At 32.1% G+C, this 25,605-nt stretch overlaps 6 protein-coding genes and 1 non-coding gene across 7 annotated transcripts; 3 read left to right on the top strand and 4 right to left on the bottom strand. All coding sequences in view use genetic code 12, as the record gives it.

The window, feature by feature from the left end:
* Window positions 1-484: 484 nt before the first annotated feature.
* CTRG_06347 lies at window positions 485-566 on the bottom strand. The gene has a single exon. It is a non-coding gene; the product is annotated as a tRNA-Ser (tRNA).
* A 949-nt stretch (window positions 567-1,515) lies between these two features.
* Window positions 1,516-2,805, top strand: OYE32 (Oye32p; the record flags this gene model as incomplete). The annotated part of the gene is made up of 1 exon (XM_002545833.1): window positions 1,516-2,805. The coding sequence occupies one exon, from the start codon at window positions 1,516-1,518 to the stop codon at window positions 2,803-2,805; it is 1,290 nt and encodes a 429-aa protein (XP_002545879.1).
* Window positions 2,806-3,255: 450 nt separating this feature from the next.
* On the top strand, window positions 3,256-4,386 carry CEK2 (Cek2p; the record flags this gene model as incomplete). The annotated part of the gene is made up of 1 exon (XM_002545832.1): window positions 3,256-4,386. One exon carries the CDS (start codon window positions 3,256-3,258, stop codon window positions 4,384-4,386), a length of 1,131 nt encoding a protein of 376 aa, XP_002545878.1.
* A 145-nt stretch (window positions 4,387-4,531) lies between these two features.
* On the bottom strand, window positions 4,532-7,651 carry ADP1 (putative ATP-dependent permease; the record flags this gene model as incomplete). Its single annotated transcript, XM_002545831.1, has 1 exon — window positions 4,532-7,651. The coding sequence occupies one exon, from the start codon at window positions 7,649-7,651 to the stop codon at window positions 4,532-4,534; it is 3,120 nt and encodes a 1,039-aa protein (XP_002545877.1).
* Window positions 7,652-8,462: 811 nt separating this feature from the next.
* Window positions 8,463-9,797, bottom strand: CTRG_00657 (bifunctional AAA family ATPase chaperone/translocase; the record flags this gene model as incomplete). Its single annotated transcript, XM_002545830.1, has 1 exon — window positions 8,463-9,797. One exon carries the CDS (start codon window positions 9,795-9,797, stop codon window positions 8,463-8,465), a length of 1,335 nt encoding a protein of 444 aa, XP_002545876.1.
* A 493-nt stretch (window positions 9,798-10,290) lies between these two features.
* CTRG_00656 (ubiquitin-specific protease) lies at window positions 10,291-14,217 on the top strand (the record flags this gene model as incomplete). The annotated part of the gene is made up of 1 exon (XM_002545829.1): window positions 10,291-14,217. The coding sequence occupies one exon, from the start codon at window positions 10,291-10,293 to the stop codon at window positions 14,215-14,217; it is 3,927 nt and encodes a 1,308-aa protein (XP_002545875.1).
* A 396-nt stretch (window positions 14,218-14,613) lies between these two features.
* SFL1 (Sfl1p) lies at window positions 14,614-16,866 on the bottom strand (the record flags this gene model as incomplete). The annotated part of the gene is made up of 1 exon (XM_002545828.1): window positions 14,614-16,866. One exon carries the CDS (start codon window positions 16,864-16,866, stop codon window positions 14,614-14,616), a length of 2,253 nt encoding a protein of 750 aa, XP_002545874.1.
* Between the last annotated feature and the right edge of the window lie 8,739 nt (window positions 16,867-25,605).

Genomic DNA, 25,605 nt, shown 5'->3' with positions numbered 1-25,605 from the left:
CATCTACTACGTAATGTTGAATAGAACGATTTCCTAAACCCTTCCATGCTTTTTGCAGATTCCGATTCTGATTACATCTCTTCTTTGATTCAATTTATGTATAAATAGGATTTCTTTCTTGGCGATGAAGATTTCGTTTCTTTCATATTGTTATGTTTACATCTGATACAACTAATGTGGAGAACTTTTGACAAACAAAAGGAATGCTAGGCAATAGCTTTTTAAGAATATGTATAGAATAACCCTTGGCTGATACATGATTTTTGTTGATCCGGTTCCATTTCACCCGACAAAATTGATTTTGAATGAAGGCTATTAAGGAGGGGATGCTGAAACTCTATCCTTTCGCAACCAGTGCGGATATAGGTGTCAAATATAATAAAGAATGAAAAATGTACCTATTGGGTAATTTGTATTAGTGATAAAAACGCCAATCTTCTGTTTAAAAAAAAAATAAATTATCTGTAAGAGGCAGAAAAAATAACGACGGCAGCAGGACTCGAACCTGCGCGGGCATAGCCCAAAAGATTTCTAATCTTTCACCTTAACCACTCGGTCATGCCGCCAGTAAATCCAGTTGGTAAATTCAACTCGGACAAACAAAGCAACTCGTTGAAGGGGGAAGACCCCAGGAAAATGCAAATATGACAAATGACAAGAACAAATACATAAACTTTCTTCTTTCAAACCAAAGATGTTCGTCGATGCTCCAAATGTTGTGGAAATATATCATAGTACCTATGTGGATCTATCAAGAATAAATGGTATTGATTCTTGCTTATATTTGAGTCAAATCATCATTATAATTATGCTCTACTTTTTTTAGCTAAAGTTTGTAACAAATTAACATGAAAAAAAACTACATCATAGTTTTCACTTGTTATTAATTATAACGTCAACGACTGTGTATCTATCTGAACTATAATATTGCACGGGTATACTTCCGTGGTGAGTTCGCTTTTATACTTAAAATAGAAATTTGCCGTAAGCATTTCCGAAAGAAGAATTAGTAAGCACTTTTTTTTTTGGGGGGGGGGGATTAACCGCTGCAATCTCGTAAACTCAAACTCCATACCAATGGTGGGGATAGAAATAATCAATTACTTAATATCGGATCGTGTTACTATTTAGCATAGAGCCTACATTTATCAAGGAACAAGGTGTATAGAGAGTGAGTAATAAGCCACTGATCGGAAATACCTTTTAACCAATACCGAAAAGAAATTAAAATTATATTTCGGGGGAAGGTTGCGGAAACGTATTAACAATAGAAGGAAAAAGAAGATAAAATTTTTTTATAAAAAAAAGCAATACTAAACCCGGATCTATCTTTGCGCGATCCGTAGTTGTTTCTTTCAAGTGCATTGAATAATTGGAAATATGTATGTCGTATGATTTATTAATAAGCATTGATGTATATTTAAAGAGTTGCATATCCCTGGTACTATCCGTCCAACTTTTTTTATTTTTTTTTTTTTCAATATTTATCCTCCTCACTATCAATCACACAAAACTATGACTGTATCATACGAAGTTAAACCATCTGATGAAATTACTGGGGCACCAGAAGTAGACTACTATACCCCAGAACAACCAGTTCGTGCAGGTACTTTCTATAGAGAAACCCCAGATCAAGTTATCCCAAAGATTTTCCAACCTTTGAAAATTGGTAAACTTACTTTACAAAACAGAATCGGGGTTAGTCCAATGTGTCAATATTCTGCAGATGAAAACCTTGAGGCTACCCCTTACCATTTGATTCATTACGGTGCAATGGTTACACGTGGTCCTGGTATTACTATTGTGGAAAGTACAGCTGTTTCTCCTGAAGGTCCATTATCACCACATGATTTAGGTATTTGGACAGATGAACAAGCAAGAAAATTGAAACCAATTGTTGATTATGCTCATTCTCAAAAACAATTAATTGCTATTCAAATCAATCATGGTGGTAGAAAAGCATCTGGTCAACCACCATTCTTACATTTGGAACAAATTGCTGATGAATCAGTTGGTGGATTCCCAGATAAACTCGTTGGTCCATCACCAATCCCATTTAGACCAAACGGGAATTTCCCAGCTCCAAATGAATTGACCAAAGAAGAAATCAAGCGTATTGTTAATGACTTTGGTGAAGCTGCTAGAAGAGCAGTTGAAATTAGTGGATTCGATGTTATTGAAATTCATGGTGCCCATGGTTATCTTATCAATGAGTTCTATAGTCCAATTTCTAACAAGAGAGACGATGAATATGGTGGTAGTTTTGAAAACAGAACCAGATTCTTAAAAGAAGTCATTGATAGTGTCAAATCCAAGATCCCAAAGGATACCCCAGTTTTTCTTAGAATCTCAGCTGCAGAAAACAGTCCTGATCCAGAAGCTTGGACCATTGAAGATTCCAAAAAATTAGCTGATATCTTAATTGAAAAGGGAATTGATTTATTAGACGTTTCATCTGGCGGTAATGATTATAGACAAGCAGCAAGATCTGGTATTGCTAAAGAGAAAACAGAACCAATTCACCTTCCATTGTCACGTGCTATCAAAGAACACGTTGGTGATAAATTGTTGGTTAGTTCCGTTGGTGGGTATGATCATGATGCGGAAGAAGATAACCGATACTTGGAAGAAGGTGTTTTTGATTTGGTTTTGATTGGCAGAGGATTTTTAAGAGATCCAGGTTTGGTTTGGAGTTTTGCCGATAAATTAAATGTGAGACTACATCAAGCTTTGCAATTAGGTTGGGGGTTCTGGCCTAATAAACAACAGATTATAGATTTGGTTGAGAGAAGCTCACAGAATTAGACTTTTTATTTTTTTTTTATTTGTTTTGTTATATATATCAATGAATTTTTAGATTTATAAATGGTGATAATTTTTTGTTTTGTATGTTTCAGTGATACTAATAGCGTGTTTCAAAGTTTAAAAGATGAAACAAGTAATAATTAATTCTCTCCCTTAGTAAATAAAAACTCAATTTCTCGTTAATTTTAATGATGTCTCATTTTGCAACACGCCAAAAGTCAAAAAAAGGCTCAAGGTATTTCCAAGTTAAAAATTAACTCAATTTAAGAAAAATAAAAAAGAAAATAATAATACTAATATTAATAATAGTAACCATTTTTACTAAATTAGAGAGATAACCATGATTTATATATATATAAGGACTTTTCTACATCATGATATATATATATATAAATATATTTTATAGAAATTTTTGTTCATATCTCTATCTATCATTCTAACTACAACAAAATGGCTAGACTTCCAGATGTAAAAGAAAGTCGTCAGGTGGTATTCAATATTTCCCAAAACTTCAAGGTTATAAAGATACTTGGTGAAGGTGCATATGGAATTGTTGCATTGGCAGTTCATATTCCTACAGGAACAAAAGTTGCCATCAAGAAAATCGAACCCTTTGAAAGACCATTGTTCTGTCTTCGTACTTTAAGAGAGATAAAACTATTAAACAAATTCAAATGTCATGAAAATATAATTAGATTGTATGATGTTCAAAAACCATTAGATTACGCTCATTTTAATGAAGTTTATCTTATCCAAGAATACATGCCACTGGATTTACACAATATAATTTACACTCATGTTTTAAGTGATCAACATGTCCAATATTTCATTTATCAAATCTTAAAAGGTTTAAAATTGATGCATAGCGCCAAAGTCATTCATCGTGATTTAAAGCCATCAAATATCCTTGTCAATGAACAATGTGATTTGAAAATTTGCGATTTTGGATTAGCTAGATTAGATGCTAAACATTATAATTTAGAAACAAACCCCAAAATCTCCATGTTGACTGAGTATGTTGCCACTAGATGGTATAGAGCTCCAGAAATCATGTTGAGTGCATCTAATTATTCTACCGCGATTGATCTTTGGTCAGTTGGTTGTATTTTAGCAGAATTATTAACCTATAAAGCTTTATTTCCAGGAACTGATTATATAAATCAATTACGTTTAATTTTTGAAGTTTTGGGTAGTCCAAGTGACGAAGATTTAAAGATTATAAAATCAGAAAGAGCACAAAAATTTGTTAAATCATTACCATATAGAGTTAAGATTGATCTTACTGATTTTGTTAATAATCATCCCTATAGACGAATCAAAGTTCGTGCAAGAGAAACTGTAAATCCATTGGCAATTGATTTGTTGGAAAAATTGTTAGTATTTGACCCTTCAAAAAGAATAACAGTCCAAGAAGCATTAGAACATCCATATTTAGAGGCTTATCATGATCCATCTCATGAACCAATCACCCTGCCAATACCAGTGGAAGAATTTGAGTTTGACATGGACAAAAAACAGTTGGATGTTGAAGATTTGAAACAGCAAATCTATAAGCAAATCATGGCAACTAATCAAATTTGATAAAGAAAAGAAATGAGCAAAAAGAATAAAATAGTAATTGTTTATTTGATGCTTTTAATTATTAATTACGTATAGATTTTACATACATCTTCTTTCTCTCTCTCTACTTCGTTCGGTTTAATATATCTTTTGATGTTTTCGTCCTTTATCTTCTTTCAATTGTAAAATAAAATAAGAAAATATATCCCAAGAATAAAAACGCAACTGATAAACCACCCAAGAATGAGATATCTTTCCAGAATGCACCAACATCAAACCCAAAAGTACTTAAAATAACTGCACCTGGTACTTCAATGGATAAACCGTATTTCTTCTCTCTTAAAATCAAGTCCTTGACTTCATTGATAGATAACGATTCATAGGCGTAATGGAAAACTGAAATCCATTCTAACCATTTGATTTCAGCATTTAAATCTTCACTATTGATAAACAATCCAGCAAATAACAACGACATCAACAATAATAACACACCAATCATGGTAGATGTACCAGGTTCTTTAATTAATATTCCAACAATCAACATTTCAAGTGAAACAGCAACGTTAAACAACACCAATACAAGTATAGTTTTGACAAATGCATTATGTTCCATAGTTAATCCAACCAACGGATATGCAATACTGATCAAGATAACTGGTGGCAACACTCTCAATGGAACAATATCACAGAAAACTTTACTCACGTAGTAACTCAATGGATTGTAATAATTATTGGCTCTTTCTCTTATGAATATAATTCGTTCACTCGCAAATGAGTGTAACCCAGTCAATGCCGAAAATCCAAAGAATGCCAACAAGAAGAAAAACAACCCTAATCTGTTTTGGAACCCACTGATATCGTTTGTAACATCGTAGTATAAGTAACCACAGAACAAACCAACAACCAACGACAACACGTAGTGTGCCAATAAAAGTCTTGGATTTCTATACAAGTTTTTAAATGTTCTGGATGAAAGAATGACAATCTGAGTAAAGAATGTAGCCTTTTTGATATCGTGACTATTACGTTCCACTGGTACTGGATTTTCTTTACCACATGTTATTTCTTGCTTGATATCAATAGCTAAAGGAGATTCCACAAATAATGTTGGTAGCTTGTTACGTAAGCGGATTATGGTCTCTTCTTCTCCTGCCTTGGAGGTACGATGTCCAATAATATCAGTGTTGTATTCATCACGATGAACAGCAAGATGCTCCCATTCTCTAGTGGTGTCTTCCTGGCTTGCTGTTCTGTTGGATAAGAAGGCCGCATGAATATCAGCATCGTGCAAGTCAGTAGACGAAGCCGCAACAACTTCCGAATCGGCATTGGTCACTTTGACAATTTTGTTGTGATCAACAGTGATATCAATCAAGTAGTCAGCAATATTATAACCAAGTGGACATTTATAACCATTCTTCGTAAAGAAATCATTACATTTGATCATATCTCCGGAATAAATCAAATCACCTTCACTAAGCAAAATCAATTTATCAAACAATGAAACAATGTTACTTCTTGGTTGGTGGATAGTGAAAATAACTGTTCTGTCATAATCACGAGATAACTTAACTAAACATTCAATCACGTTTCTAGCATTATATGAATCCAAACCGGAAGTTGGTTCATCCAAGAACAAAATAGAAGGAGAAGTAACCAATTCACAAGCAATAGAAACTCTTCTCTTTTCACCACCAGAAATACCTCTCTTGAAATTCGACCCAACAACTCTATCTTTGATATTCAATATTCTCAATTCATTAAGAACTTCAATAACTCTAGCTTGTTTTTGTGCTAAGCTCATTTCTCTTGGAAGTCTTAACAATGCACTATTTAAAACCGTTTCGTAAACCGTCAAAGTTGGAATCAAATAATCTTCTTGGTCAACGAAACCAACAATAGATTTATAGTATTCTGAATCAATAGCATTGCCATTAACGTAAATAGAACCACCAACTTTGCCACCTTTATTCTTACCGGCTAATATATCCAAAAGAGTTGTCTTACCAGCACCCGAGCCACCCATGATAGCCAAACATTCTCTGGGTTTCACCAATCCAAAAACATTATTCAAAACTTGACGTCCTTCAGCAACTTCATAACTGATATTTTCAAACGACAAGGTAGTTGGTTCAAAATTTTGGTTCATTACGCTAGGATCCGATTCTAATGGTTCATAACCTGGTTTTTTGAATAAGGCAGATTCACTGATGTTACGTAAAAGTGTAACAACCACCAAAATACAAACCAATAAAACTCCAATAATAACGAATATATTTCCAAGGGTTAATTTTGGGCTATCTGGTAAAGTGTATCCTGGAATTTCACTCTTGTGTACACATTCACCTGCTTTACATTGCAAAGTAATATATGGATCCCCAAATACACTTTGAATCAAATCATTCATACTTGGTTCTGAAAAACGACATTTCTTGGAAGCAATATCACATGCAAAGTCACCTGGACCCCGTATAGTTTCGGTCAAAAATTCCGAGATATCAATGGACCCTTCTTGACCACAAAGCATTCTATCGGGCAAACATTTACATGAAACTTCTTCACAATTATAGTGAGTTGTATTACCGGCTAAATCATAATCCAATTTACACTTATTCAAGTCACAATAGAATGATTCAATTTGATCGATCCAAAATTGGAAATTACAATTACCAGATGTTGAATTACACGAAAAGGTAGCTTGAGGGATCTGACCTTTCAAAATTGAAAGAATCTTTGGATTCGTGACATCACACATTTGGTGCAACTTTTTAACTATAATACCATCCTTATAACAAGTCCCCTTTAACCCTTCGGGCATGAATTGGTCACAAACATGGTCAGCTTCACACAAATTACAGTTTATACCTGTCCAACCAGGTTTACAAACACACTCTTTCTTCTTTCTTATTGGTCTTTTGGAGTTGCCATCACCTAAGGAACCACATAATGGTTCCGAACAATCAGTGCCACCAAATCCATCTTGACATTCACAATGTCCTGTGAATGTGTTACACTGGGAAAATTGAGTACATTCAAAATTTGGAAGATTACAGTTGAAACATGGAGGACAATCTTTATCTCCATCCTCATCGCCATTGCCACCTTTGCCTGGCTTCGCACGGCGAGCAATTTCTGGCTTAACTTCAAAGATGTCATGAATGGCAAGTGACTTTTTTATTCTGTTGAATGAGGCTTCAAGATCTTGTTCATTTTCAATTTTAATTGAACTTGTTAATCTAGATAGAAATGAAAGAATAATGAAATTGATAAATAGGGAAACTTTCATAATGAGGGGTAAAACTGTTACTAATTTGATTCAGATATTTCTGTATGTTTTGTAATGTCGAAAGGAGGGGGCGAGACTGGAGCAAAATTGGACTCAGAATCAATTGACACTAGGAGATGGTTGATAAAATGAGCGATATCGATTAGGAGGTAATAAAATATGAATAGTAGAAATAACTTCGAAAAAAAAAAAATAATAAATAAATCAACGATAGTAGAAGAAGGAAGGAAGAAAAAAAAATATTGTGTGTTGGACTCGTGGTTTCTGAAAGTACTGTTACAGAATTGATTGCGGTGATAATAGCAAGATTACAAAACCGAGCAAAACTATAAAAAAAATAAAAAATAAAACATGTTCAGAGGCACAAGTAGTGTACTTTTGCAAATGTTTAAACTGGGAGAAAAAAAAAAGGGAAAACAACCATAGCAAAACGATACACAAGGATCTACAAAACATAACTAACGGAAACAGCTATCACGCCAGAACAACACATCACCAGCAGGGAACATGCCAGGTATTAAAAAGAACAGAAAGACGTACAAGCAGGCTAACTTTAGAAGAGTACTACGATCAAAGCTCAATCCAGGTGACGTTTCCAATGTCAGTACAACAATAAAACTGGATAACTGTGATATTCTAATATACTTGATATATATGAACTACCTCAACGAATTGATAAAAGAAGGAGGTGATCCATCAAATGGTGGAGCTGGAGAAATAGGTGAGGTCACAGAGGAAAGACTACTGAATGCAAATGATAAGCTATCTAAAAAATACAGGGGATAATAGTTATTGTTCTATGTACAGATGTCTATTTAAATACAGAGTTTGGGTTTTGTAATGTTTCAATCATTTCAATAGCACCTTGTGGGTCTCTTTTATTATATACAAACAACCCTTGCAATTGTGCGGTACTGACATGTTGTAAACCTAATTTTCTATATTTGGCCAAAAATTGGTCACATAATTCTTCTTCGTTTTCATAAAATCTCAAAAACATGTGTTTGACTTGGTATTCAGTGGCATTATCAATCAAAACTTTGAAATCAACTCTACCTGGTCGAAGCAAGGCTGGATCTAATTTCTCGGGATGATTGGTAGTCATAAATGTAATACATTCTTCTGCACTGGCTACACCATCTAATGCATTCAACAATCCTGAAAATGTAACCCCGTTCGTATAACCTTGGTCAGCTGATTGTTCTCTCTTGTTAAATGCAGCATCAACATCCTCTAATAATAAAATTGATCTATTTGGTATATGATTCATCAAGTGATTTAATCTATCATCGGTGAGGTTGTTCTCAGACAAGTTCAAAATACAAATATTGTAGTCCAATTCTCCAGCTAATGCTTGAATAAATGAAGTTTTCCCACTACCAGGTGGACCATATAATAAATAACCCCTTCTATAAGGAATACCACGCTTATGGTACCATTCACCACTGGTAAGGAAATCCTTAACATCATCCAAAATACTTTCAGCAATTCCTTTGTCCAAAATAACGGATCCGACCATTCTCTTGGATCTAGGTTGTCCAAAAGGTCTCCATTCTGGGCCCCATGATGTATAAATAACAGTTTTACCTTCGCATGCTTTCAAAGCCAAGTTTTTTGCTTCACTAAGCAAATCATTGAACAATTTGCGATCGCGGTAAAGGGTAGTCAAAGTAACGGTTTCAAATGGGGTACCGTTTGTCATATCCAATAACTTCCCTGATCTTTCACGATTTACCAACATGTATGCACCTTTGTATTTGATCAAATGCTTACCTGGACCAGGAACTAAGGAAAAATTAGTAGTTATGGCTCCGTTATCATGGGTTATAACATTTGTTTCCACAGACAAATGACGTGAAGTTCTATGTTTATATTGTGACATCCATTCTAAAAACCAAAGATACGATTTGTCTTTGGATGGAATTTCAAGATCAACTAATAATTGTCTATAAATAAACCCAGAGCCTTTTACAAACCCCAGTCTTGCCAATGCTAAACTGGTTCCAAGTAACATCAATCCCCCACCAGCAGCAAAGTATGGGTTGTTAACAACAACTTCATTAAATCCCAGCGAGATCATACCTGAGATTGACCCATCAGATGAATTTTTTATCTTTTCAAAATCTATAGCCTGTGGCTGAGACATTTTATTGTTGTTGGTAGGAAGGTTATTAGAGATTTTTCAGTTTTTGTATGTTTATTTTGGAGATATTTTTTTCGTTCTTTTTTCTTTCTTCTCTTTTCCCACATTCTCTGGGTCGAAAAGTTACCGCGCTGGTGTCAAGCAGATCGACTGAAGTTCAAGGCGATGCAATAGCGAGAGAGTGAAGCAAACGAAACAGAAAGTCATTCGTACGCAGTCGCAAAAAAAAGAAAAATGAGATTCATTGGATTCGCATGCACTAATATATTTTACTTTCGGGCTACAATGTATGATTGCGGATATCGACACATTTTATTTTTTTTTTTTTTTTTACATTGATTATTTCGCTTTGGACATTCTTTTTTTCTTTTCCCTTTTTCTTTTTTACTAATACCATTATAACCAGAATCTACCGTATTTTTTTTTGGTTGCCACTTCTTCTTATTTGATCTAATCACGTAGATATCGACAATTGTTGTTGACATTCATTTCAATTATGAGTTCTGAGAATTACAAGGATTTTTCATCGTCATCCTGTTCCACAAGTAATCCTGATAACCAGATTGACAACGATTCAGACGATGAATCACCAGTTTCAGTACAAACAAATAATTCTCCAGAAAACCCACCAAATCAATTCCATTCAAATAATCCATTCAGATCTTCTGCATCAGCAATATCGGAATCGTCTCATGAATCAACACCTGTATCACAACCACCACCACCACCGAAACGACAACCAGAACCGCAACATTTGCGCACAAAGATCCCAAATCAAGAATTATTAAAGTATCCTTTTAAAACCTTGAATAGAATATTGGATGATTTGAAATGGACAGTTCCCGTGAAGGAAATGTACAACTTCAGCTTGTTGAATAGTAAGCCAATTGACTATTCTGAAGAGCTAAGTAGAGTGGTCGATTCATCTATTTTACCATTTGATACGTTGATTCTCAACAATGATGTCGATTATTGCAAATCCGTTGAGAAATTGGAATTTCCTGACACACAACAAGTATTGTATATCATGAGAGGATTATTACTGGATAAAAAAAAGAAAGTTTATCACTTTCGAATTCTTGCTCTCGAAACAAATTCAAACCCTTTTGTTACTAAGATTATCGACAAGCATAATTATCATGTGATTCCAAAAAGCAGAGTTTCGGATCATGACTTGAAGTTGTTGCAAGATGATTCGAACGAATTTGAGAGTATTATTGATGACAGTTTTTATAGGAGTTTGAACTCGCCAAATGGTCAAATTTTAAGGGTGACTTTGTTTGACCTGGAATTTTCTAAAGAAGATTTAATTCCTTTGACTGACGAAAAGATAATCAAAGAAAGATACTTGGAGGGTGTTGAAAGGCATCCTAATTTGTCTCCTGAAACAATCCCAAATTCTACTCATTGCATTAAAACCTTGATCAAAGTATTGAAAGGTCCTGTTATGTTGAAATCACTGGATATTATTAAAACCATTAGTCTCAAGAACACAGTGATGGACGCACAGATTGATGTTAATTTGTTATTTGATAAATTGTCATTCACTCTGAATGGTGACGAGGTTGTTCCTCCTAATTTGAACGAGTCCCATGGATTAAGAGAATCGTATATTAGAAAAATTCTAGAGTTGATTTATTTTGCAAAGAATCTTCTGGTATCTTCCAATGAATTCCAAAGTCAGTATTCATTTTCAGAGAATATGTCACAAATTTTCAATACTATTGTCGAATTTGACAAACACACCAGTGTTACCAACTTCAGTAGCAATTATTCAAACAGGTTCCCATTCTTCATCAACCTTAGTGCATCTGCTTACTTTCCGGATGAATTAATCATAAAATGCTTCGAGTTAACAGTACAATCAGATAGAGCTAATAGTCTTTACTATGTCGATTCTTTGAAGCAGATTCGTAATTTCCGCCACAGTAGCAGCAACGGGTATTCCAATACCAAACTTGATAGCTATTTTAGGCAACATGAGTTGATTGGATTTAGTGATTACCTTGAATCCATGAAGATTATAGGGTTGGCAGTTGAAAATAACGACATTGACTCAATCGATGACGACGTGATTATTGCCATGTACCGAACACAAATTAAGAATGATTCAAGAAACTATCAATATTTCAATGATCATTTGAGAAAAATTGCTAAAATCAAAAATTCCGAGAAACTCACAGACTTCATACATGAAGAGTTGTTGCCTGAGAGTTTAGCACTTGAGGAGTTATCTATTGAAGAAATAACTGAAGATGACGTGGTTATAACTGCATACGAATTCAAATTGGATGATCTTTTGCAACGCAATGGATTTAATACTGAGTCCAATGAGGTTGTGTTGTTAAATAAAGCTTTGTTATCGGTAGCAGTTTATCGAAAGAGTTTTATCTTATTGAATTATTTGGAAACCAAATTGCCTGATTGCGTGAAAATACCAGCAATGGATGATCTTACTATTCACAAGGCCTATGAATTACTTGGAATCAACAATAAAGCCAACGAATCGGAGATTATTAATGCATTCCAGACAAAATCAGTTAAGGAATCGGATGTACGGTTGTTAAGAAGTGCATTCCGTTTAATCGCAGAATTTAAAAAATCAGAAATCCTATTTAGTTTTATCAAAACAGGTAAAATTGATACATCTTTGTTACCTGCTGAAAATTGGCCAGCAGGTTTGGATAATATTGGGAATACTTGTTATTTAAATTCATTGTTACAATATTACTTCTGTATCAAACCGTTAAGAGATTTAATTTTGACTTTCAATGAAAATGATTACAAATCAGATGATTATTCTGAAGATAGAAAAGTTGGGGGTAGAAAAGTTGAGAAATCTGAAGTTCAAAGATCGAGCCAATTTATTTACCAATTACGTCGTTTGTTTGAAGAAATGATTTATAGTAATCAAAGATGTGTTGAACCAAACAAAGAACTAGCATACTTATCTTTCCTTCCATTATCGCAACCAGTCAACTTTAGACAACATGAAAAATCAACAAAGAGTACCGAGGCAACAGAAGCTAATGTAATTGAAGTCAAGATTGATGAGGATGATGACAATAATTTAATTATTGAGCATAAAGAAGAGCAAACAGGTTTACCATCAGCAGCAGATGATACTGGCAATGCCAACGATGTTACAATGATTGATGAAGAAACTGAGCCTGTTACCAATGCTGGTGGTTCATATGACGATGCAATTCTTGTTGACATGGGCGAGGGTACTCCTCAACCACCAACATTACCACCCCGTGAACAAAACGGTGACAATAACGATGATGTTGACGATGATGACGAAGAATTGGAAACTCCGGGTACTTCTAGTGACGATGATCATAATCTTTCACTTCCAAAAATACTACCAATTCTGACTGATCAAATAGAAAGCACAATCGAGGTTGGTAGACAACAAGATGTTACTGAATGTATTGAAAATGTTATCTACCAAATTGAAACAGCGTTGCCACCAGAATCTTTGGATAAAGATGGAGAACAATATGATTTGATTAAGAAATTGTTTTATGGTAAAACAAAGCAAACAATTACTCCATTAGACAAGTCCTTGAAGAGTCGTGTTTCCTTTGAAAGATTTTTTAGTTTGATTATTAATGTTAGTGATCATCCAAAGAGTATTTATGATGCATTAGATTATTATTTCAATGATGATATTGTGAAGTTAGAAGAAGGATTAGTTAAAAAGAGTATAACTATTCTGGAATTGCCACAAATTCTTCAATTCCATGTACAGAGAGTTATGTTTGATAGAGAGAGACTAATGGCATATAAATCCATTGAACCAATTCCGTTCAGTGATAAGATTTATTTGGATAGATATTTAGACACTGATGATGAAGAAATTCTTAGCAAGAGAAACCAAGTGTTTGAATGGAAAAAAGAAATTAAACAATTACAAGATGAAAAGGCTAAATTATTGAAAACCGATGAAGACACTTCTTTGAATATAATTGATAATTTGAAAATCACAAAGAAATATCTTGAAAAAAGAATCATTCTTGATGATTCATTAAGTATTGATTTAACAACCATTCAAATTATTCAACTGGAAATTGATAATTTATCATCTAAATTACTTACAATAGATTCTCAAATTGAAAAGATTAATCATCTGATAAATAATCAATTTACAGATTACAAAGAGGTTTGTTATGATATATTTGCAATTTTCATTCATAGAGGAGAAGCAAGTTATGGACATTATTGGATTTATATTAAAGATCCCCATAATAGGGATATTTTCAGAAAATATAATGATGAAATTGTTACTGAAGTTCCAAGTAGTGAAGTTTTCAATTTCTTAGAAACCAATACGGCTACTCCTTATTACATTGTTTATGTTAAAGATGAATTAGAATTGAATTATATAGAGCCATTAAAGAGAGAAATCAAACAAACTTGAGGTTGTCTATAGTTGAAGAAAGAAGAAGATGAACAAGAATAAAAGGAATAATTATTATTGATTTTAATAGATTTAATACACGTATTTAAACACACCGAGAGAATCATCCATTTCAATCATATGTTATAAAAAGTTACATTAATATATACATATATATATATATTTCTAGTACAACGTCATAATAATTAAACATAAAAAAAAGTAAACAAAACAAAAAGAAGAAAATAATACAAAATAAAGAAAGAACACCACCTTCAAAAAAATAACAAAAAAGAAAAATAAAAAAAAAGAGCCAAAATAATAACAATAATAACAATAATTCTAATAATAATTAATAGTATAATTAATCCCCCTATGCGTATATATATACATTTTTCTTTTTAAATAAAATCAATATTATTCCAATTTTCTTCTTTTGTTTGTATCGTTATCATCATTATTATAATTTGAATTACCTTCACGTTCATCCTTATGTTGAATGATTGGAGGTAAACTGACCAGACTTCTAATTGATTTATCCAATTCACTAACACTTGGCAATGCAGATGTAGAAACAACTGTTTCTTTAGTTTCTTTAGCCATTGATGATGAGGATTCTTTATTTTCTGGAACACTTCTAGGAGGAGTTGTAGTGTTGAATCTTGGACTTGGTATTCTCAAAGATTTTTGATGTTCATATATAGAAGTAAATGAATTTCTTTGTATGAAATAAGGTGATTGTGGAGCTAAATGATCAGTTATTGGATTAGGTAAAGAATTTGTTCTGGAAGTTTGGACTTGACTAGGCTTTTGTTGAACCACTGGGGGAACAACAGGTTGTTTAGTCGATGGAGGTGGTGGTGGAGGAGGAGGTGCTTGCACCTGTTGTTGTTGCTGTTGTTGTTGTTTTTTAACTTCACTCACTGGGGTTTTGATACGTGGAGGGTTTATTGGAGTTGGTGGTTTGGCTGGTTGTTGTTGATTATTTGATTTTCCGACATTACTTAAAGGAGAATATGTAGATTCAGCACGACTTCTAAATGCTGGGTGCTGAAGTTGCTGTTGCCCAACAGAATTTGACGATTGCTCTTCAATTAATATTCTAGAATTATGTCTTGAAGGAACAGGTTGTAATGGATCATATACCGATAAATTTCTCTTTGAATTGTTACTATCTTCACGTTTTCTGAAAAAACCATTGTTAGAATCCGAATTATTACTATAGATTGAGTAATGTGGGTTCAATGGATATGATTGAGGAGCAGCACTAACAGTAGAAGGGTTTCTAGAACTAGAGGCTGAGTCAAGATGATAACTTGATGAAATAGATGCATGTTGCTGTTGTTGTTGTTGTTGTTGAGGAACTGGAGGTGGAGGACCAGGTTGTGGAACTTGCAACTGAAGAGGTTGCAGAGGTTGTTGTTGTTGTACTGGTGGTGGTGGTGGTGGTGGAGCTTGATGTATTGGAATCATATTTATTCTTTGAATTCTTTGATTGATCAAATTCTTCAAATTTCGTACATCTGAAATCATTCTATTGTCATTCTTTGATAATCCTTCCACTATGTCCAAAACAGATATCGAATCAGCAATCTGACACTTTAATTCATTCTGTAATGTTTCATATCTAGTATTCATATGGAAAAAATCATTTCTCAACAAGTTAATTTGATTAGTCAATTCAAGTAGTTTGAAGTTTGTAGCATTTTCATAAGAAGGATGAGCTGGAATAGATGGTCTAGCAATGTATTCCTGTGGTGATTGTTGCATAGACACTTGTGGTTGCCCATTATATTGTTGTTGTTGTTGAGGCGGAAGTAGTTGTGGTTGTTGTGGTTGATATTGTTGTTGTGGAATTGGTGTGGATGGAGAACGTGGTCTATTATCAGCAGGAGAATGTATTGAAGTTATACTGTGATGATGAGCAAAATAATGATTTGCTTCTTCACTTTGATATGAATATGCGTAATCAGTAGGTTGTGAAGTTGGTGGTAATGACTTTATGTTAACAATTTCCTTTTGGGAATTCAATGTCTTTGAACTTCTTCTCTTTATATGTTTTAATGATTCAGTATCACCTTTTCTAAATTGATTAGTGGAGTGTCTAAATTCCCATCTATTTGATTGTTGTTGTTGCTGTTGTTGTTGGTCTTCTTGGTTTAAAAATGTCTCATTAACCTTGTGGAAACCATACATGTTAAGCTGTCGAATGAATGACGCTATATTGGTATGTTTAAAATATTGGGCCAATGCTCGAGAAAATTCTTCACCTGGGGTAACATAAAACGAATCTAAAGATGGAGACCACCATATTAGGTGAGATATAGAATCGTCATGTAACATATCGTATAATTTATGAATAAACACCACCTGTGTTTTTCCAGTGGAGTTTGTATTATTTCCCTTTGAATCATTAGATGTGTTGTTTGTTCCTGTTGGTGTTGACGTTGTGGTTGTTGTTGTTGTGGTGGTGGTAGTAGGATTTAGCAAATTATTTGACTTCATATCTATTGGAGGATTCATTATGCTTGGAGTTGACAATCTAGAACCTTGTGATGGAGCAGGAGTAGTATTGTTAACGAATGAAGGACTATGACTAATATGAAGTGGTCGTCTAGCAGCTGAAGCAGGAGTAGTTATTGAAGGGACAGGTTGTATCAAATTACTCATGGAAAAATGGAAATTATTTAACTGTCAGAAAAACTAAAATAAAAAAAAAAGAACTCACCTGGAATTATTTAAACAAAACAAAAAAAAAAAAACGCAGAAAAAGAATTTGGTTTCTTTTTTTTTTTTTTGGAGTGGGTAAAAATTGTTCTTTAACTAGGGGGGATGCGAACACAAAATAACTATTGTTCGTTCTTATTTAATAATATTAAATAAAATCCAAAAAGTTTTTAGTAGATAATATTAGAACCTTCTCTTTTTCTTTTATCTGTATTATAGTTATGTAATATTATTATTATTCTTAAAGATATTTTTTGATTGGTTTAGATAATAATATTATTCAACAAGATATAACGTTTGACTGTTAAGGAGATAATACAACTAACCTGGTCTGGAAATTATTAACCGCAAACGTTGGAACAATAAATGTAATAGCAGACCTGAAAGAAACTGGGAAAAATTCGTTCCAATGTATGAGGCGCAAAAATATAGCAAATTTCAGAGAAGAAAAATTTAAAAAAAAAAGTTTCTTCTTTGCAAGGAAATATGTAATGAAAGTTGAAGTTAAAATTTAACTCTTGTGAAATGGATATAAGTCACCTCGAATTTCCAATGATAGAATGGAATAAGTAAAAAAAAAGATGATCTATCCTCTAGTTGTGTAACTGATGAAGAAAATAAATGACCGATTTTACCTGTAGAATACAATTAATAGAAGCAAATGATAGAAAAGCCAAGATGTTGATTTCTCTTTCTTCTTTGTTAATCTATTCCGGAAATACTGTGAATTGGCCAAAAAAAAAAAACAAATTTGAAATTCTGTTCCTGTCTTTATATTTGAAATTAAACTCAAGAGGGTACTAAATTTCTTTTTTCTTTTTTGTTCTATTCTTCTATTGTAAAATGATCAATGAGATTCGATTAAGTATTTATTGCCGATGGAATGTTAACTTGTGTACCGTAACCAATAAATAAAATCGAAATTGACACTTGAATTAGATGTGAAATGAAATGCAAGTGAATGGAAATTACGAACTCTGTTTCTTTGTTGGACAAATATGAAATTGAGATTCTTTTTCAAAATGGATAGTTAAAAGAAAAAACTTGGTTGTCTTGTTGTTGCTGTTGTTGTTTACAGATATTCTGGATATTATCCCTGTCTTAAATGATGCTTGATGAAAGGGGATCCAGGAAGGTACTTTCTATTGTAATATGAAATTGAAACAAGAAAGTGGTTGTAAATTATTCAAAATTTATTATAATTTTGAAAGAGCCCTTTGTGTGGTTGTAAAAAAAAAATTAGGGAAACTTAAGAAAGTGTTCAAATGGTGTGGAGTCTTGCACGTGACCTGTGTAAGATTTTTGATTATTTTTTTTTTTTCGTAGATTTGCAATTAAGGTGAGTGGAGTTGTGTTAGCAAATCAAGTTGAAGTCAACTTTCTTTAATGAATAATAGGCTGTTGGTTGGTATAATAGAATAAAAAAAATATGGAAACAAAATTTTACAACCTTAAGACGTATATGTGTTTTTTTTTTTTTTGAATCAGGTACTTTAACCCAACTTTTATATTAATTTCTATTCAAACCTTTCAAAAACAAAAAAAAAAATCAAAATTCAACAATAAGGGAAACCTTTTTATTCTTTTTTTTTTCTTTATTTAATTTTTCCTACTTGGTGTTTTTGCTTTTGCATTTGCATTTGCTTTTGTCATTGTCTTTGTCTTGTTTAATGTTTAGTTTAGTTTAGAATTTGTGGAACATATTGATGTGTGTTTAACAAAAAAAAAGTCATTCTATTTTTCCATTACTTCATTCTTTTTACTTCTAGTACAATTTCTTATGTTTTTTTGTTTAATTTATTTGACTTCTTCTTCTTCAACTTCTTCTAAGTTTTTCTTTGTTACTAAGCGGAATTTTAGTTTCATTTGATTTAATTCAAGCAATCTAACCTTCATTTTATCTTTTTGTAAAGGTAAAATTGCTAAAGTGATAGGTTGCGAGAGACATACAGAGAAAAAAAAAAACGGATAATGGAAAAAAAAAAAAGAGAGAGAGAACGATACTAATCAAAATGTCCCACAAAATACAAGTTGCATGAACTCTTAATCCTAAATCCAAACCATTCTGCAAGAATTGTAAAAGGGTGAAATAGCCATCATTGCAGGTATAAATATTGTGTACGTAATATTGATAGAATAGCCGCAATACACTATTTTTGGTGATTTTTTTGTTTTTTGTTCTTTGTAAATATACTCATTTACCACGTCGTCAAGTTAATGACTTTGTAAGATCCTTCTTTTATTTTGTATTATTTAAAGATTAATCACTAGACATGATGCTTAACCACCGTATTGAAAGTTTAAGATTCAAGATGTGTGTGTTGGTGGTTGTGGTGGTAGCTATTGCCCTTTTTGTTGTTCATTTAAAGTTCTATAATATACAAGCCCAAAGAAATACCGAAAGGTTACCACTATTGAGTTTATATTTTGTTACACTTTATTAATCTACATGTGTATTTACATTGTCATTGTTCTTTTGTTCAAATAAGACTTCATCAAAGAATTCTTTTACTTCTTCGTCTTTCTTCTAGATGTTACTTTTTAAACCTGAAACAAGCACAACTATACATAGAAGAATAAGGTGAAATATCATAATAAAGAAACAAAAAAAAAAAGAAAGATTAGAAGACACGGGTCCACAAGGCACATATTTCACCTGACTGATTTTAGAGTTTTAATTGAACTTGAAATTTATTGTTTTATTTTATTTTATTTTTATTTTTATTTCTCTTTGAATCTGATTTTTTTTTTTCTTTTATTGTGAGTTTCCCTTCCCCTTTTTTAGACTGGAAGCGTGATAAATTTGTAAGTTGCATATACATAAACAGTTTACATGATTTAATGCACGTTCCACTTAGGAATACGTTGTTATCAAAAAAATAGTTGCACCACCCTCGAAACGAACAGATATTCAAAAAGAAATTTGACACAAGAAGAACTTTCGGCGGTGTGACAGTCTAATGAATGACAATTAAGGATTGAGGTTTTAATTATCAATTACCTTGAATTACTAAACGATTATATTGATGAACCATTTGCCAAGGTTTACCATATAATCTAGAATTTTGAATGACTTTGGAAGTAAATAACCTTATGTTTTATATGGGGGTGCACATGACAATATCTTGAAGTTGATTTATCAATATACGTGTGTGTGTGTGTGTGTGTTACTCATTCGTAACATTGTGTAATAGGTTTTGAAAAGTCATTTCATTTCATGTGAAATGAAATTTATATCTTCTTTTTTTTGTTGGTTTTACGGTATACCATACCTGTGATGTTGAAGAAATAAGGCGAGAATTACCGAGATGGCAAGATTCTAATGATAAATGTTGTGTTTATGATTATCGAAGTGTGTGAGTTTGATGCCCTGAGTAATTTTCGATTTTATTGTTGCAACTCTAACCTCGTTATTTACAAAACTTGAGTACAAAAGTTTTTACAATTCTATTCCATGTATCACACCATTCTTTGTTGTTGAGATTTGTAGTTAACTTAACTTAACTTAACTTATCTTATCTTATCATTCTTTCACTACCCCCTCACCCACCCCTGACCTATCAATATTTTTCGACTGAAACCTAATGGCGAAAAGTGTGGATTATATTATTCTTATTATGCGCCGAAATTTTCTTTTTTGTAACGTTGAAGATGTAACAGAATGCTTTTTACACTTTTTAGTGTGTCGTCATAATGATTCTAACATTAAACAGCAAACAATCAATAAATATCAAGTCTTATTGTTTTTCATTTTTGATCAATTTCCTATATCTATCGACCTTCTTTTCATTTTTTTTTTTTAGAAAAAGAAACCAAAAGCAGACACAATTGTATTCGTGTCCTTGAATCATGAATGAATTTTTCAAATTTAAAGAATGAAAAATATAAACCATGCAAGATTTAAAACCACATGATATTCAACAATAGTACAAAAAGATAACAATGTTAAGAATGATTAAAGGGTAACAAAGTTAAATTGTATAAATAAAAAAAAGATTATAATATCAATCAAAAATATTTTCCTTTCTTCTTCAGTTTTTCACGTTTATTACGTTGACTGGTTTCTAGATTTATTCGCTACACACACAGCAAACACAATCCTTGAATTATGTGGATTGATTGTATCAAGTTTTCTTATAGAATTAACTAGAAATAGGGAAGATGTGTAAAACATTTTTACACAGCACTAAAATATACCCATTGCTTTGTTGTTTATTCTCTTTTTTTATTTGTTTTGTCTTGCTTTGCTTTGTTTTCCCTTGTTTTGTAACACAGCAATTATGAAAGGTATGTCTCGGAAACAAACTTACATGGAGTTTTCCGTATCTAGAAATGAATCAAGAGTAGTAAAGGAAACCGTATCATGGAAGTTTTTTTTTTTATTATTATTATTTAAGCTGTTGTTCAAGAAAATTCAATTATACTATCAATAACCAGTTGTGGATTACCAAAAAGAATCTACAGTAGAGTTTTAATTGTAAGATCGTCATCGTAAATTATTAACAAGTAATCAAATCTCGTGTTAATCGGTAGAGTAGATAATCCCGGTGATGTTGCTGAGTAAAATGTGTAAACGAATAATAATATTCAATACTAGAAAAAAAAAAAAAGCAAAAGAAAAATCTTGAAAATGTAAGAAAGCTAAATGGTGATACGGAAAGAAAACAAGAAACAAAAATGCAGATCTTTTCCCGATTAAATCATATTCTTATAGATAAATAAAAACACATAAAATGCAATGGTTTTGAGTTTTAAGATTTGGGGTAGAGAAGACGATAACAATAGGGCAATTGACCAGCTCTCTCTCTGTGTGTGTCTTTCTTGCTCCTCATTCTCTTGTCCAACATAATCTTCATTACAAATCAGAATATAATTCGAGACCGTTCCAAAAAAGACAAAACGTGAGAATCTAACTTCTTTGCGGATCTCTTAATTAGCGCGATTCATATTGTCGATCCAATATCATGCAATACACCACCGAAATCAATTGTTAGTATTTGTTATTGGCTTTGGTTTTCATCTTTTTTTTTCTTTCATGTATACTTCCATTACGGTTTCTATTACAAAAGTGAACTGATATTATCGTCTAATCACCGGTTAGTGTATTCAATCAAAGATAGTGAGACTAAATTAATGTCTGTAGAAGAAATTAAATCAATCCATTTAAACACAAAAGTTGTCCCCTAAAATAACCAAATACTAAAAAATATAATCATGCATTACATAATGCATTACTGTTATGAGAGTTTTTTTTATAAACTCGACAGTTACGATGTTTTAAATTGCATATGGTTTCAAACGCTCATATCTCACAGACACAACTTTAGTTGTAGTACATAGTAATGTCAAATAGTTTTCAAATCATTGAGCAATATCTTTAAAAACAAGTATGACACATATAGTACGTAAAACAAGATAGGCACTATTGAAACCTTTCGAGTTCTCAAAAGAAAAAGAAACAAAAACCTCGGGATTTGATGATTGGTTGTTTATTATGAAGTCATATTGAGAGCAATTTTCACTTTGAGTTAAGTTATTACATATGTCAAAAGCAAGGCGAAGCATAAAAATAAAATAAAAGATTATGGAGATGAGTAGATGGCTTTGGATTAATAACTAAAAATAAAAATAAAAATAAAAAAAATAGCAATACTAGGAATTTGAATATCACAACCCCTCGTAAATGCGTTATTTTTCATTATTCTCTGGTTGTGACAAACAACAAGTTCATAGTTCAAGATATCAGTTCCCTCCTCGTTCTTCTCTCCCCCACTTATTACCAAAGGATTTGAAATACGGATAAACTAAACACATATGTCGGAAAAACCTACATGATAATTAACCCTATCGTTCAAAAAAAATATTATCTTGGCTCTACATTGCCTCCACCTTTTAAATTAGAGCAAGAAGAAGAAGAAGAATGGAAGAAGAAAAAAAAGGAGGCAGACTAGTTGCATATAACATGTCCAACTACGCCGTGAGCATTAATAGTTCAGGGCATGGCATTGTCGATCATGAAACAGGTATGACAGGTTATTTTTAGGATTAGTCAACCAACTTTACTGTAGTATATGCAAGTGAAGGTCATTTTACCTGATCTTATTTCATATTTAAAGAAGAAATTATTAATCAATACAGAAATATGAAAAAATAAAATAAAATAAAATTCCCAATTTGTATGTGAAATGTGGGTCAAGTATCCTCCCGTTGATAACCATGAACTTCCTTTTTTTTTTCCTCTTTTAACTTCACGGACGTCATGCAATTATTGATTATTCGTTTTATCAGTTTGACCCCATGAAACCTAACCCAATCTCGGAAATTACTTCCTTGGTTAATGTGAAGATACTTTCTTTTGTGTGTGTGGGTGTGTCTGTGTGGGTAGGAGTGAATAGATCTAATCGACAAATTTAATAAGAAATATATCTGCCATCATTGTTTTTCTTCTTTTTTCTTTTCATGTGGTTTTGTTCCATGTGGCTTGTTAGATTTTAATGTTTTGTGAGTATTTTCAATTCTTAACCCCTCTAATCCAGAATGTGTCCGGATCTTGAATTCCTTCTTTAATATCCCGATCATGCATCTCATGATGAATTTTACAAGTTGAATACGTTTTTTTGGTTTTGTGTGAGTTTGGTGAATATGGAAATCGGCGATTCATCTGTGTGTCCAATATGTGATTTCATTTCATTTCATTTTTTTTTTTTTTTTGTATTTTGTACATTGAATTTGAAATTACATTCTATTCAGAATAGAATTTACTAAATAATGAAACTTCTTTTCATTCTTAATATATATTAAAAATTAATCAATACATATATAATGAGAGAATATATACAAAAAAATGTCAAACATATAATGTAACAACTCTCACACATATTCTTTAAAACAATTAACTATTTTCTTTGGAAGTTTCGGCCGAAATTGCCGAATAGTTTAATTTGAAAGGAAAGCTACGTAACCAATAATTTACATTGAAACTAAAAATAACACAATGTGCATACTACAAACAGATCCTTTTTATTCATATGTAATATTATTCTTTTAATATTTTTTTTCATCTTTCATGTGTATTTTGCAATTGAATTTGCCTTTTTCTATTTTTTTTGGGGGGGCGTTTTACTGTATACGAACTAATCTTCATCTTACTCTTTTCGAATTTCAAACGAACGTACAAAATTAGGAATGTATACTTGTTGTTGCTGATATAAATTAGTAATGCAATTGAAAAAAAAGCAAGAAAGATCTGAACACAATGTTTATACCAAAAAGTATGTGTTGTGGAGTCACCATACCGACAGTTTCCATTTGTTTCTCTTATCTATAGAGATTGGTTACTTTTTTTTCTCTGTACCCTTTTTATTTCAAATTTAGATTGCTCTTCTTTTTGTCTTGTTTCATGCGTAGATGTTGACGAAATTTGAATGGATCAAGTATGGAAGAAAATAGAGCAGTATAGTGTTCACTGTATACTCTATTTGTATAAAAAGAAGAAAAACATTTAGTTCATGCAACTGAATAATTTTGAATTAAAAAGAACAATGGATATATACAAAAAAAAATGCAACAAAGAACTTTGTCAATTAGCAATAGTTTCGTCAATATTTCTTAGAAAAAAAAAGGAAAGTTCCAAATTAAAATGTAATCCCTGTTAAGATACAAAGAATAGGCAATTGATTATCATGAACAATAAACAAAAACCAATTGACAATAGTAGCAAGAATTCATTGAACAAAAGACTGCAAACCCAATAATAACAATAATAATATTAATAGTAAGGGAAAAAAAAAATTTTTTCTAACTCATCTCTTTGAACCAGCAATAAAATATGAATATTATTATTTACTTATAATGTTACAATGTTTGTGTAATTTCGATCTTTCTGATAAATATGTATGTTGATTGATGGCATTATTGTACATTACAGAATTAAAATGTAAGAAAATAAAAAAAAGAAAACCAATCTTATATAGACTATCAATTGACGATTACCTAATACTTACATCATCTCTCATGAGTACAGAGTGAATTTGAGAGCAACAACGGTAAAAGCTGTTAAGCACACATGAATTGAGATCTGAAATTGAATTCTAAACTACGAAATAAAGGACAATATCACAAATGATGAATGAAGATTTAACCGAAATACCGTTGAATATTATTTTTTGTAGTTCTTTCTCTGACTGGGCTTTGAATTTGGTAACATATTGGATTCATTTACCCGATTAGTATAATAGTCAGATTGTAAAATTATCAAACTCTGTTTCATGTAAAATGTGTACAAAAAAATTAAATGATTAAAAGGAGATAATTCCAGACACACACAAAATATACCTAAATCCTTCTACTTCTACTTCTATTACTTTTTAATCAAACTACAAAACAAAAGAGAACAATAACTTTCAGAGAAACTCAACATAGCAACTATATCATACTTCCAATTGTTTGTTTCAAAGATATGTATTATGCAAACAAATAGACATACAGACATCTATTCGAAACAGAGTAGTTCAAAATACCCAAAAAAATAGGAGGGAATATAGTTTTATACATCAATTGATTATCACGTTATACCATTGATTAATTCTTTTTTTTCATTTGAATCAATGTGCATGACGGAAATATGACCACAGTAGTGATCTCTTTTTTTTTATGGGAAGAAGTTGTATTACATGTATGTAC

The sequence above is a fragment of the Candida tropicalis genome, assembly GCF_000006335.3.
Source record: "Candida tropicalis MYA-3404 genomic scaffold supercont3.1, whole genome shotgun sequence".
Taxonomy (NCBI): Eukaryota; Fungi; Ascomycota; class Pichiomycetes; order Serinales; family Debaryomycetaceae; genus Candida; species Candida tropicalis.
Note: the sequence above shows the minus strand (reverse complement) of the source record. Positions and strands in the feature narration are given on the sequence as shown.